General features: G+C 40.2%; 1 protein-coding gene across 8 annotated transcripts in view; it reads left to right on the top strand.

Annotated features, from left to right (window-relative positions):
• The window catches only part of OCA2 (OCA2 melanosomal transmembrane protein), a 298,538-nt gene that overhangs the window by 139,834 nt on the left and 143,622 nt on the right, over window positions 1–15,082 (top strand). For all 8 annotated transcript variants that reach the window (XM_059927745.1, XM_059927747.1, XM_059927740.1 and 5 more), the window contains one exon: window positions 11,575–11,707. In XM_059927745.1, coding sequence (XP_059783728.1) covers window positions 11,575–11,707 — 133 coding nt within the window. The remainder of the gene's footprint in view (window positions 1–11,574; window positions 11,708–15,082) is intronic.

Below are 15,082 nucleotides of genomic sequence, written 5' to 3'. Positions count from 1 at the left end.
ACCCACTAAAAAAATGGGCAGAAGACCTGAATAGAGATTTCTCCAAAGGAGACATACAGATTCCCAAGAAGCACATGAAAAGATGCTCAACATCACTAATTATTTGAGAAATGCAAATCAAAGCTACAATGAGATATCACCTCACACTGGTCAGAGTGGTCATCATCAGAAAGTCTACAAACAATAAATTTTGGAGAGGGTGTGGAAAAACAGGAACCATTTTACACGTTGGTGGGAATGTAAATTGGTATAGCCACCATGGAGAACAGTATGGAGGTTCCTTAAAAAGCTAAAAATAGAACTACCATATGATCCAGCAATCCCACTCCAGAGAAATTATATCTGGAGATAATTCAAAAAGATACATGCACTGTAATGTTCATGGCAGCACTGTTTACATGAGCCAAGACATGGAAGAAACCTATATGTCCATGATTAATGGGTAAAGAAGATGTGGTACATATATACAATGGAATATTACTCAGCCATAAAAAAGAATGAGATAATGCCATTTGCAGCAATGTGGACAGACCTAGAGATTATCATACTAAGTGAAGTAAGTCAGACAGAGAAAGACAAATATCATATGATGTCACTTATATGTGGAAACTAAAAAATGGTACAAATGAACTTCAAAACAGAAACAGACTCACAAACTTTGAAAACAAACTTTTGATTACCAAAGGGGAAAGATGGGGGTGAGGGATAAATTAGGCATTTGGGATTAACATATACACATTACTATGTATAAAATATTGATAGATAATCAACAAGGACCTACTGTATAGCACAGGGAACTCTACTCAATATTCTGTAATAACTTATAGGGGAAAAGAATCTGAAAAAGAATAGATTTATGTATATGTATAATTGAATCACTTTGATGTACACCTGAAACTAATACATTGTAAAACAACTATACTCCAACATAAAATAAAAATTAAAAAAAAAACAAAACAAAAAACCACTACTAGGCTTTAGAACAGTCAAAAAGTCACATCTGAAAAATCTCCACATTCTGTCTCAGGATTAGGCAGAAATTACAGGGAGTTGTGAGGAAAGTTCTTCCAACTTACCCTTTGCACACTCTGCTCACTCCTCCTAGGTCACGTGGGATGGCTCACCACTGGCAGAATTTCTAGTACTGAACAGGCAGATGGACAGACGTCCAGGGTCCAGCAGGTCTCCCTGGAGTAGGCACGAGTCTGCAGTGCTGTTTAGGATCCCATGTGCAATGACACATTGTCCCTTCATCTCCCAACTGGCTGACTGGGATATTGTCTTCCTCCTTTTATTTATTTATTTATTTATTTATTTATTTATTTAGAACGTTTTTATTGGAGTATAATTGCTTCACAACAGTGTGTTAGTTTCTGCTTTATAACGAAGTGAATCAGTTATACATATACATATATCCCCATATCTCTTCCCTCTTGCATCTCCCTCCCTCCCACCCTCCCTATCCCACCCTTCTAGCTGGTCACAAAGCACCTAGCTGATCTCCCTGTGCTATGCAACTCCTTCCCACTAGCTATCTATTTTACATTTGGTAGTGTGTATATGTCCATATATACACTACAACTCTCTCACTTTGTTCCAGCTAACCCTTCCCCCTCCCCGTGTCCTCAAGTCCATTTTCTAGTAGGTCTGCATCTTTCTTCTCATCTTGCCCCAAGGTTCTTGATGACCCTTTTTTTTTTTTTAGATTCCATGTATATGTGTTAGCATATGGTATTTGTTTTTCAATTTCAGACTTACTTCACTCTGTAAGACAGACTCTAGGTCCATCCACCTCACTACAAATAACTCAATTTCTTTCCTTTTTATGGCTGAGTAATATTCCATTGTATATATGTGCCACATCTTTTTTTTTTTAACATCTTTATTGGAGTATAATTGTTTCACAACAGTGTGTTAGTTTCTGCTTTATAACAAAGTGAATTAGTTATACATATACATGTGTTCCCATATCTCTTCCCTCTTGTGTCTCCCTCCCTCCCACCCTCCCTATCCCACCCCTCTAGGTGGTCACAAAGCACCAAGCTGATCTCCCTGTGCTATGCGGCTGCTTCCCACTAGCTATCTATTTTATGTTTGGTAGTGTATATATGTCCATGCCACTCTCTCACTTTGTCCCAGCTTACCCTTCCCCCTCCCCATATCCTCAAGTCCATTCTCTAGTACGTCTGTGTCTTTATTCCTGTCTTACCCCTAGGTTCTTCATGACCTTTTTTTTTTCTCTTAGATTCCATATATGTGTGTTAGCAGACTGTATTTGTTTTTCTTTTTCTGACTTACTTCACTCTGTATGACAGACTCTAGGTCCATCCACCTCACTACAAATAACTCAATTTCGTTTCTTTTTATGGCTGAGTAATATTCCATTGTATATATGAGCCATGTCTTCTTTATCCATTCATCTGTTGATGGACACTTAGGTTGCTTCCATGTCCTGGCTATTGTAAATAGAGCTGCAATGAACATTTCGGTACATGACTCTTTCTGAATTATGGTTTTCTCAGGGTATATGCCCAGTAGTGGGATTGCTGGGTCATATGGTAATTCTACTTTTAGTTTTTTAAGGAACCTCCATACTGTTCTCCATAGTGGCTGTATCAATTTACATTCCCACCAACAGTGCAAGAGTGTTCCCTTTTCTCCACACCCTCTCCAGCATTTATTGTTTCTAGATTTTTTGATGATGGCCATTCTGACCGGTGTGAGATGATATCTCATTGTAGTTTTGATTTGCATTTCTCTAATGATTAAGGATGTTGAGCATTCTTTCATGTGTTTGTTGGCAATCTGTATATCTTCTTTGGAGAAATGTCTATTTAGGTCTTCTGCCCATTTTCGGCTTGGGTTGTTTGTTTTTTTGATATCGAGCTGCATGAGCTGCTTGTAAATTTTGGAGATCAATCCTTTGTCAGTTGCTTCATTTGCAAATATTTTCTCCCATTCTGAGGGTTGTCTTTTGGTCTTGTTTATGGTTTCTTTTGCTGTGCAAAAGCTTTTAAGTTTCATTAGGTCCCATTTGCTTATTTTTGTTATTATTTCCATTTCTCTAGAGGTGGGTCAAAAAGGATCTGGCTGTGATTTATGTCATAGAGTGTTCTGCCTATGTTTTCCTCTAAGAGTTTGAAAGTGTCTGGCCTTACATTTAGGTCTTTAATCCATTTTGAGTTTACTTTTCTGTATGGTGTTAGGGAGTGTTCTAATTTCATTTTTTTACATGTAGCTGTCCAGTTTTCCCAGCACTACTTATTGAAGAGGCTGTCTTTTCTCTATTGTATATTCTTGCCTCCCTTATCAAGGATAAGGTGACCAAATGTGCGTCGGTTTATCTCTGGGCTTTCTATCCTGTTCCATTGATCTATAGTTCTGTTTTTGTGCCAGTACCATACTGTCTTGATTACTGTAGCTTTGTAGTAGAGTCTGAAGTCAGGGAGCCAGATTCCCCCAGCTCCGTTTTTCTTTCTCAAGATTGCTTTGGCTATTTGGGGTCTTTTGTGTTTCCATACAAATTGTAAAATTTTTTCTTCTAGTTCTGTGAAAAATGTCAGTGGTAGTTCGATCGGGATCGCATTGAATCTGTAGATTGCTTTGGGTAGTAGAGTTATTTTCACAATGTTGATTCTTCCAATCCAAGAACATGGGATATCTCTCCATCTGTTTGTATCATCTTTAATTTCTTTCATCAGTGTCTTATAATTTTCTGTATACAGGTCTTTGTCTCCTTAGGTAGGTTTATTCCTGGGTATTTTATTCTTTTTGTTGCACTGGTAAATGAGAGTGTTTTCTTAATTTCACTTTCAGATTTTTCATCAGTAGTGTATAGAAATACAAGATATTTCTGTGCATTAATTTTGTATCCTGCTACTTTACCAAATTCATTGATTAGCTCTAGTAGTTTTCTGGTAGCATCTTTAGGATTCTCTATGTATAGTATCATGTCATCTGCAAACAGTGACAACTTTACTTCTTTACTGATTTGGATTCCTTTTGTTTCTTTTTCTTCTCTGATTGCTGTGGCTAAAACTTCCAAAACTATGTTAAATAGTAGTGGTGAGAGTGGGCAACCTTCTCTTGTTCCTGATTTTTGTGGAAATGGTTTCAGGGTTTCACCATTGAGGATGATGTTGGCTTTGGGTTTGTCTTATATGGCCTTTATTATGTTGAGGAAATTTCCCTCTATGCCTACTTTCTGGAAGGTTTTTATCATAAATTGGTGTTGAATTTTGTCGAAAGCTTTCCCTGCATCTATTGAGATGATCATATGGTTTTTCTCCTTCAATTTGTTAATATGGTGTATCACATTGATTGATTTGCATATATTGAAGAATCCTTGCATTCCTGGGATAAACCCCACTTGATCATGGTGTATGATCCTTTTAATGTGCTGTTGGATTCTGTTGACTAGTATTTTGTTGAAGATTTTTGCATCTATGTTCATCAGTGATATTTGTCTGTAGTTTTGGTTTTGGGGACATCTTTGTCTGGTTTTGGTATCAGGGTGATGATGGCCTCGTAGAATCAGTTTGGGAGTGTTCCTCCCTCTACTACGTTTTGGAAGAGTTTGAGAAGGTAGGTGTTAGCTCTTCTCTAAATGTTTGATAGAATTCACCTGTGAAGCCATCTGATCCTGGGCTTTTGTTTGTTGGAAGATTTTTAATCACAGTTTCAATTTCAGTGCTTGTGATTGGTCTGTTCATATTTTCTATTTCTTCCTGGTTCAGTCTCGGCAGGTTGTGCATTTGTAAGAATCTGTCCATTTCTTCCAGGTTGTCCATTTTATTGGCATAGAGTTGCTTGTAGTAATCTCTCATGATCGTTTGTATTTCTGCAGTGTCAGTTGTTACTTCTCCTTTTTCATTTCTAATTCTGTGGATTTCAGTCTTCTCCCTTTTTTTCTTGATGAGTCTGGCTAATGGTTTATCAATTTTGTTTATCTTCTGAAAGAACCAACTTTTAGTTTTATTGATCTTTGGTATCGTTTCCTTCATTTCTTTTTCATTTATTTCTCATTTGATCTTTATGATTTCTTTCCTTCTGCTAACTTTGGGGTTTTTTATTCTTCTTTTTCTAATTGCTTTAAGGGGAAGTTTAGGTTGTTTATTTGAGATGTTTCTTGTTTCTGAACATAGGATTGTATTGCTATAAACTTCCCTCTTAGAACTGCTTTTGCTGCATCCCATAGGTTTTAGGTCATTGTGATTTCATTGTCATTTGTTCCTAGGTAGTTTTTGATTTCCTCTTTGATTTCTTCAGTGATCTCTTGGTTATTAAGTAGTGTATTGTTTAGCCTCCATGTGTTTGTATTTTTCCAGATTTTTTCCTGTAATTGATATCTAGTCTTATAGCATTGTGGTCAGAAAAGATACTTGATATGATTTCAATTTTCTTAACTTTACCAAGGCTTGACTTGTGATCCAAGATATGATCTATCCTGGAGAATGTTCCATAAGCACTTGAGAAGAAAGTGTATTCTGTTGTTTTTGGATTGAATGTCTTATAAATATCAATTAAGTCCATCTTGTTTAATGTATCATTTAAAGTTTGTGTTTCCTTATTTATTTTCATTTAGGATGATCTGTTCATTGGTGAAAGTGGGATGTTAACGTCACCTACTATGATTGTGTTACTGTCTATGTCCCCTTTTATGGCTGTTAGTATTTACCTTATGTATTGAGGTGCTGTAATGTTGGGTGCATACATATTTACAATTGTTATATCTTCTTCTTGGATTGATCCCTTGATCATTATGTAGTGTCCTTCTTTGTCTCTTGTAATAACCTTTGTTTTAAATTCTATTTTGTCTGATATAAGAATTGCTACTCCAGCTTTCTTTTGATTTCCATTTGCATGGAATATCTTTTTCCATCTCCTCACTTTCAGTCTGTATGTGTCCCTAGATCTGAAGTGGGTCTCTTTTAGACAGGATATATACAGGTCTTGTGTTTGTATCCATTCAGCCAGTCTATGTCTTTTGGTTGGAGCATTTAATCCAGTTACATTTAAGGTAATTATCAATATGTATGTTCCTATTACTATTTTCTTAATTGTTTTGGGTTTGTTATTGTAGGTGTTTTCCTTCTCTTGTGTTTCCTGCCTAGGGAAGTTCCTTTAGCATTTGTTGTAAAGCTGGTTTAGTGGTGCTGAATTCTCTTAGCTTTTGCTTGTCTGTTAAGATTTTAATTTCTCCATCAAATCTGAATGAGATTTTTTCTGGATAGAGTAATCTTGGTTGTAGGTTTTTCCCTTTCATCACTTTAATTATGTCCTGCCACTCTCTTCTGGCTTGCAGAGTTTTTGCTGAAAGATCAGCTATTAACCTTATGGGGATTCCCTTGAATGTTATTTGTTGGTTTTCCCTTGCTGCTTTTAATATTTTTTCTTTGTATTTAATTTTTGATAGTGTGATTAATATGTGTCTTGCTGTGTTTCTCCTTGGATTTATCCTGTATGGGACTCTCTATGTTTCCTGGACTTGATATACTATTTCCTTACCAATATTAGGAAAGTTTTCAACTATAATCTCTTCAAATATTTTCTCAGTCCCTTCCTTTTTCTCTTCTTCTTCCTGGACCCCTATAATTTGAATGTTGGTGCATTTAATATTGTCCCAAGGTCTCTGAGACTGTCCTCAATTCTTTTCATTCATTTTTCTTTATTCTGCTCTGCAGTAGTTATTTCCACTATTTTATCTTCCAGGTCATTTATCCGTTCTTCTGCCTCAGTTATTCTGCTATTGATTCCTTCTAGAGAACTTTTAAGTGCATTTATTGTGTTGTTCATGATTGTTTGTTTGCTCTTTAGTTCTTCTAGGTCCTTGTTAAATGTTTGTTGTAGTTTCTCCATTCTATTTCCAAGATTTTGGATCATCTTTACTATTATTATTCTGAATTCTTTTTCAGGTAGACAGCCTATTTCCTCTTCATTTGTTAAATTTGGTGGGTTTTTACCTTGCTCCTTCATCTGCTGTGTATTTCTTTGTCTTCTCATTTTGCTTAACTTACTGTGTTTGGGGTCTCCTTTTCAGGAACCTTCAGGCTGCAGGTTCGTAGTTCCCATTGTTTTTGGTGTCTGTCCCAGTGGCTAAGGTTGGTTCAGTGGGTTGTGTAGGCTTCCTGGTGGAGGGGACTCGCGCCTGTCTTCTGGTGGATAAGGCTGTATCTTGTCCTTCTGGTGGGCAGGTCCACGTCTGGTGGTGTGTTTTGGGGTGTCTGTGACCTTATCATGATTTTAGGCAGCCTCTCTGCTAATGGGTGGGGTTGTGTTCCTCTCTTGCTAGTCTTTTGGCATAGGGTGTCCAGCACTGTAGCTTGCTGGGCGTTGAGTGGAGCTGGGTCTTGGCATTGAGATGGAGATCTCTGGGAGATTTTTGGCATTTGATATTACATGGAGCTGGGAGGTCTCTGGTGGACCAACGTCCTGAAATTGGCTCTCCCACCTCAGAGGCACAGCCCTGATGCCTGGCTGGAGCACCAAGAGCCTGTCATCCACACGGCTCAGAATAAAAGGGAGAAAAAAAGAACGAAAGAAAGAAAAAGATAAAATAAAATAAGATAAAATAAAAAAGTTATTAAAATAAAAAAATTATATAAAAAATTTTTAAAAGTAATTTAAAAAGAAAAAAAAAAAGAGAACCACCAAACCAAAAAACCAATCCACCAATGATAATAAGTGCTGAAAACTATATTTTAAAACAAAACAAAACAAAACAAAAAACGGACAGACAGAACCCTAGGACAAATGGTAAAAGCAAAGCTATACAGGCAAAATCACACACAGAAGCATACGCTTACACACTCAGAAAGAGAGAAAAAGGGGGGAAAAAATATATCGTTGCTCCCAAAGTCCACCTCCTCAATTTGGGATGATTCGTTGTCTATTCAGGTATTCCACAGATGCAGCATACAGCAAGTTGACTGTGGAGATTTAATCCGCTGCTCCTGAGGCTGCTGGGAGAGATTTCCCTTTTTCTTCTTTGTTCGCACAGCTCCTGGGGTTCAGCTTTGGATTTGGCCACGCTTTTGCCTGTAGGTCGCCTGAGGGCATCTGTTCTTCACTCAGACAGGACAGGGTTAAAGGAGCAGCTGATTTGGGGGTCTGGCTCACTCAGGCTGGGGGGTGGGAGGGTTACGGAGTGTGGGGCAAGCCTGCAGAAGCAGAGACCAGTGTGACGTTGCAGCAGCCTGAGGCGTGCCATGTGTTCTCCTTGGGAAGTTGTCCCTGGATCACGGGACCCTGGCAGTGGCGGGCTGCACCGGCTCCCGGGAGGGGCGGTGTGGATAGTGACCTGTGCTTGCTCACAGGCTTTTTGGTGGTGGCAGCAGCAGCCTTAGCAACTCATGCCCGCCTCTGGTGTCCGTGCTGATAGCCGTGGCTCACGCCCCACTCTGGAGCTCGTTTAGGTGGTGCTCTGAATCCCCTCTCCTCACGCACCAGGAAACAAAGAGGCAAGAAAAAGTCTCTTTCCTCTTCCGCAGCTGCAGACTTTTTCCCCAGACTCCCTCCCGGCTAGCTGTGGTGCACTAGCCCCTTCAGGCTGTGTTCACGCCGCCAACCTCAGTCCTTTCCTTGGGATCTGACCTCCGAAGCCCGAGCCTCAGCTCCCAGCCCCCGCCCGCCCCGGCGGGTGAGCAGACAAGCCTTGCGGGCTGGTGAGTGCTGCTCGGCACCGATCCTCTGTGCAGGAATCTCTCCGCTTTGTCCTCCGCACCCCTGTTGCTGCACTCTCCTCCATGGCTCTGAAGCTCCCCCCTCCACCACCCGCATCTCTGCCCGTGAAGGGGCTTCTAGTGTGCGGAAACCTTTCCTCCTTCACAGCTCCCTCCCACTGGTGCAGGTCCTGTCCCTATTCTTTTGTCTCTGTTTTTTCCTTTTTCTTTTGCCCTACCCAGGTGCGTGGGGAGTTTCTTGCCTTTTAGGAGGTCTGAGGTCTTCTGCCAGCGTTCAGTAGGTGTTCTGTAGGAGTTGTTCCACATGTAGATGTATTTCTGATGTATTTGTGGGGATGAAGGTGATCTCCGCATCTTACTCTTCCGCCATCTTGAAGCTCCTCCCTCAACCACCTTTTAAACAGCCCTAGAGAAGTCTCTTTAGGGGAACCATGTACCCTGTGCTTCTGAATGGCATCTCACACATCACTGGAAGGCATTTCCTACTGTGCCCCAGAGATGTGTGCAGTAGGACATTCTTCAGGCCTTTCCCATCAGGCCCCTGTGCCGTGCACCGCTGGGACCCTCCTCGTGGCTCTCCCACCAGGCTGCTGTGCTCTTGGGGCACGCTTCAAAACCAAAACAGTACAAAACAAGGCTGAGATTGAAGAAACAGAACCAGCACCTTGCAAGAAAGGGCTGCATTTAAGCACTGCACTAATGTAAGTATGATAGTGGGTGGTTTTGTTACTTTATAGCTTTGTTACAGGTTTTCCCCACTATCCGAAAATAGAGCTTTCCTATGAAACCTTTCGGAAGCCAAAATGGCATAAAGTTAAAAGAGCAGTCACCTGTTTTCATAAAAGTGAAAATCCTCCTCAGAGTTCTTTCTTAGCGAAAACAGGTGCTAATGTAGGTCTTTTGTAAAAGCAAAGTGGCATAAAGCAAAATCTGAAAAAGTGGGGGATACCTGTACTGTGTTCCAAAGGGACCCAGAATTACTCAGGATGTAAGTACTTCTGCCTTCATGCACTCCTCCCTCCAAAAAATATTAATTACATTTACATTAATTATGTTATTACATTACTTGTAATATTAATTACAATTACATTTACATTACATTCATGACTGAATTCATATACAGAAAAATATGTTAATATTATAATATATTAATATTATATTTTAAGCCATCTTCTTTGACTCAAAAGGTTTTCTGTTTTGTTTCTGATTTTAGAAGAAACTAAATGATTTTCCGGGGCCCCTAAAAGTGTCTTGGACCTTTTTTAAACCAGATATTTGGGGCATGCATTCTGTAGATAAACACAAAGTCCAAGGTAATATCCTTGTTGAAGAACTACTAGAAAAGCGGTGAATTCTTATATGGCCATTAAAAGTATGCCATGAGTCCCACCTTTTGGTAGGTCTCCCTGCTGTCTGTATGTGATTAACCTCATATAACTCCATTTGTTATTCATATGCTGTTTTCAAGGGCAACTTTTGGATGTGCAGGTAAACTGCAAGAGAATAAGAACTTCAGATCATTGCACACTGGCAAGTCTAAATTTTGACACAACTTACTGATAATGGCTTCTAAGTTGTGTCGTATCTTTAGCAATGTTATAAGTGGTTTCAGATCTTTTCCAGAAATGAGGGGGACATTTAAGTAAATAAGTAAGTTTTAATAAACAACTAATATAATTGAAATCACTCCTTCCAGCTCAGGACTTTAGAAGGTGGTCTTCCTGGCTGCTGCCTTGGGCATGGTCTCTCAAGGTGGTCACTAATGACCCCTGGACCTACTCTCCCTTCCCCCATGGTCCCTCCTGCCTGGGGGTCACCCCCAATGCTTTGTCATTGTGCCTCTGACCCCTTTTTGTGGCATCAGTAGTCCATGAACACTACAGAAAAGACCTGGAGTTCTTGCCAGTAAGAAGCTGATTCTCACAGCCTGCTTCGTGGGGACAGCAGCCTCATCTGTGCTGTGAGGAGCTCAGAGGGCATGTATTTGCTGAAGGTTTAAGCAAGTGTAAACAAAAGGACAAAACTGACCAATATTGTTGGTGACTTATTCCCTAACAAATTAACCTAGTGGGGATTTCATCCAACAAGAAAGATGTTCTCAGTAGCTGACCGTGGAAAATAGCCCATAGACAGGCAAAGGAAGTGTGAGGGGAAGGAGAGGGCTCCTGCCTAGGACCCTTGAGGCTGGTTGGGACACCCTGGGGGGCTTCAGTCCTGATGGCCACTGGGTGATCTGTGGAGGACAGTGCTTTCCAGGCATGACAGTGCTCTTTCAAATTGATGGCAGTGACTTAAGTGAAATATTTTTAAAAGCCAATTTACCTTCAAATGGAAGAATGTTGCCCCATAGTCTTTTTTTTTTAAATTGAAGCATAGCTCATTTACAACGTTGTGTTAGTTTCAGGTGTACAGCAAAGTGATTCAGTTATACTTACATATATATCTATTTCTTTCAGATTCTTTTCCCGTATAGGTTATTACAAAATATTGAGTATAGTTCCCTGTGCTATAACAGTAGGTTATTGTTGGTTATCTATTTTCTCTATAGTAGTGATAGTTGTATGTTTTGTCGCCCTCAGTCCTGTTTCACCGGATCCTGGGGGACGAGTTAGTCCAGTGGTGAAGTAGACACAGCTAAGGTTGGGATTAGATGTGATGACCTGTTTTTGTTTCCTCCCAAGTTTGCTTGTCATTCAGGTAATAATTGGTTTTTCAATGTGAAAGAAACAAATCCTGAATGTTTTCAAAATCATGGTGAAGAGTACCTGTTCTGTGGGCTTTGTGCTAGGTTCCACGGCCCTTGAGCTCAGCCCTCTCTGGACCCTGCCATGGGGCTGCACCTGTGCTGCTGGAAGGCCCGTCTGTGATTTCACTTCTCCTTTCCTGTTTCTAGGGTCTGGACTTCGCTGGGTTCACCGCACACATGTTTGCTGGGATTTGCTTCGTTCTCTTGTTCTCCTTTCCACTCCTCAGACTACTTTACTGGAACAAAAAGCTGTATAACAAGGAACCCAGTGAGATTGTTGGTGAGTGGAAGTACCTCCTCATATAGCCTCAGAGTTTACTGCCACGATACTATTTTTTCCGGGGGAAGTTGCCACGAAAAGGTAGGAGGTTAATCACCTGTAGAATATCAGGGAGGCATCAGTCATTGGGATGCTGCACACTAGCATGTCCCTGTCTGCCTCCTGGTACGCAGTGTGCTTTCAGGGGCTTTAAATCCATGAGCTGTGCCTCTTTAGTTTTCTATAGAGTGAAATGTGGGAAGCAATGTCCACTGTATACAGTTTGCATGTCATGACAGCATTAAACCATGTGTATACAATACAAATAGCATGGCATATAGACTCTACTGTTCTAATATGTTTTAGTTTGAAACTAAATGTGATTACAAAAATGGCAACAGGGCTTCCCTGGTGCGCAGTTGTTGAGAATCTGCCTGCCAATGCAAGGGACACGGGTTCGAGCCCTGGTCCGGGAGGATCCCACATGCCACGGAGCAACTAGGCCCGTGAGCCACAACTACTGAGCCTGCGTGTCTGGAGCCTGTGCTCCGCAACAAGAGAGGCCGCGATAGTGAGAGGCCCGCGCACCGCGATGAAGAGTGGCCCCCGCTTGCCGCAACTAGAGAAAGCCCTCGCACAGAAACGAAGACCCAACACAGCCATAAATTAAATAAATAAATAAAAATAAAAAAATAAACAGGAACTGTTGTTTAAAAAAAAAACAAAGGCAACATAATCCAGCACAGGGGATAAAATACTGTGTCAATCAAGATCATATTGGCAAGGCAGTGGCCAGGAGGAATAGGGCTCGTGGCCATCTTATGGTTTTGCATTTTCCTCACTTAAAATTTTTAGTAGATGTTTTATTGACAGCTTTACTAGTCAGGATAGATTAGAAGCAATAGACTATTTGGGAAACAGCCAGCCTCTTCTTGGCCAGGCCCAGTGCAAGACACTGTGCAGGTTGCCTTGGTAACAGAGGGGACCACTGCAAATGATTCCATTACTTCTCTGTTTTGAAGAAAATTTTAATCAACGTTTGCTTTTTATTTTAAAATAGATACTTCTTGCAATGAGGTACCTTGATCCACGTTTCTCATTGACCAGTGTATTAATTTGCTAGGGCTGTTACAACAAAGTACCACAGACTGGGTGGCTTAAACAAAAGATGGTTTATTTCCATAGAAGTTAAGTTAAAAAGCCACCTATTGTGGCTTATTACCTCATAGTTCTGGAGGCTGGAATTCCAAAATCATGGATTGGTTGGCTGTGAGGAAGGATCTGTTCCAGGCCTGTCTCCTTAGCTTTTAGATGGCTGTATTCATGTTAACATGGCATTCTTCCTGTGTGTGTCTGTGTCCACATTTCTGCATTTGTAAGGACACCAGTCATCTTGGATTTGGGGCCATTCTAATGACCTCACCTTAACTAATTACATCTGCAATGACCCTATTTTCAAATAAGGTCACATTCTGATGTACTGGGGGTTAGGACTTCAACACATCAATTTTGAGCGGACACTATTCAACCCATAGCAACCAGTTAGAGGTGTTCAAAATGTTTTATCATCAACTAGTATATGTAAAGTGGGGTAACTTAATTTTTAGGTTTAGTTTTCTAATGGAAAGGATCATACCAATGGATAGCTAAGGAGACTATAATCAATTACAATGGCTAATCTGTCTCTAGAAGCTTGTGTGGGCACAGCTGCCCCTCTCCCCAACATCCCTCAACTGCCCTGGTGATCAGAATGACTCGGGAATGACTGTTATATATACAGGTTACCAGGGCCACCCCCAGGAAATCTATGCTGTGAATAAGCTCTTCTGGAGAGTCTTATCTTGAGATTAATTTAGATATACTGATTTGGAAGTATAGAAACAAATCTGTGTAATTGACTCCTCCACTCTTCCAGAGTAAGGAGCTGAGGAAAACTTCGAGGGAAGGGAGAGGGTATGGTTGGGACATGGATAATGCTGAAACCCTATGGCAATGCCAAGACAGGCTGTAAATCAGCACACGGTGAGCTGTGCAGAGCCAGAGCAATCACTCTGAGCCACTGTTGGGTATGGGGGTCTCCAATTTTGGGGTGCTTGGTATAACTACAGATTACTAAGCCCCACCCCAGAGATTTGGGTTCAGCAGGTCTTTGCTGTGTACAGAGCATCTGTCAGATGCTTGGTTATGCTGAAGTAAAAAGTAACCCTGAAATCTCAGTGACTCTTCCTCACTTTGACCTCATGCCCACTGTGGGCTGGCAGTGCCTTCCTGGTCAATAGTTCTCAGAGCCCTGAGCTGCTGGTCATCATACAGAGAGAACCACATGTTCCACTCTACCACTGAATGACACAGTTCATCCTGACTGTCACCAGGCCTCACCAGTTGCAGGGACCGGGATGAGTCAGCCTGCCAAGTGATCAGAATGGGAGAGAATTTGACTTATTTGTTTAAAAGCACAAATAATCACCAGAGTCTGCCCCTCTGGTCACCAAATATCACCTCATGCTTCTTCTTCCTAATATTTTATATAGAATTTTTATATCTTTGTACAATAGGGATATTGGTGTGTAGTGTCTTCTCTTGAAATGTCTACTTTTTGCTGTCCTCAAAGGATGAATATAGAAGTATACCCTCTTCAGTTTTTGGGAAGAGATGGTGTAAAATTGCTACTACTTTTTTCCTTAAATGTTTGCCAGGATATTTAAAGGCTTGGACCTCCCTCCCTCCCTCCCTCCCTTCCTTTCTTTCCTTCCTTCTAGTTTTTAACTACATATTCAATCTTTAATAGATATAGGGCTAGCTATTAAGGTTGTCTATTTCTTCTTGAGTGCTCACTTGTGGTTTATGTCTTTAAAGGAATTTGTCCATCATACCTCAGTTGTTGAAAGAATTATTCTAAAATTGTTCATAATTGTTTTTCTTTATCCTTTTAATGGCTATAGAACTTTTTAAATTGAAGTATAGTTGATTTGCAATATTGTGTTAGTTTTAGGTGTACAACAAAGTGATTCAGTTATATATATATATATTTTTCAGATTCTTTTCTGTTAGGTTATTATAAGATATTGAGTATAGTTCCCTGTGTTATACAGTAAATCCTTGTTGCTTATCTGTTTTATGCATCATATTTTGTATCCATTAATCCTATACTCCTAATTTATACCTCCCCTTCCTTTTCCCCTTTGGTAAACATAAGTTTATTTTCTATGTCTGTGAGTCTGTTTCTGTTTTGTATATAGGTTAATTTGTGTTATTTTTTAGATTCCAAGTATAAGTGATATCCTATAATACTTGACTTTCTTTGTTTGACTTACTTCACTTAGTATGATATTCTCTACGTCCATGTTGCATGTTGCTGCAAATGGCAATATTTCATTCTTTTTATGGATGAATAAT

The sequence above is a fragment of the Balaenoptera ricei genome, chromosome 7 (genome assembly GCF_028023285.1).
Source record: "Balaenoptera ricei isolate mBalRic1 chromosome 7, mBalRic1.hap2, whole genome shotgun sequence".
Taxonomy (NCBI): domain Eukaryota; kingdom Metazoa; phylum Chordata; class Mammalia; order Artiodactyla; family Balaenopteridae; genus Balaenoptera; species Balaenoptera ricei.
This window is presented reverse-complemented; position numbering and strand designations above follow the sequence as displayed.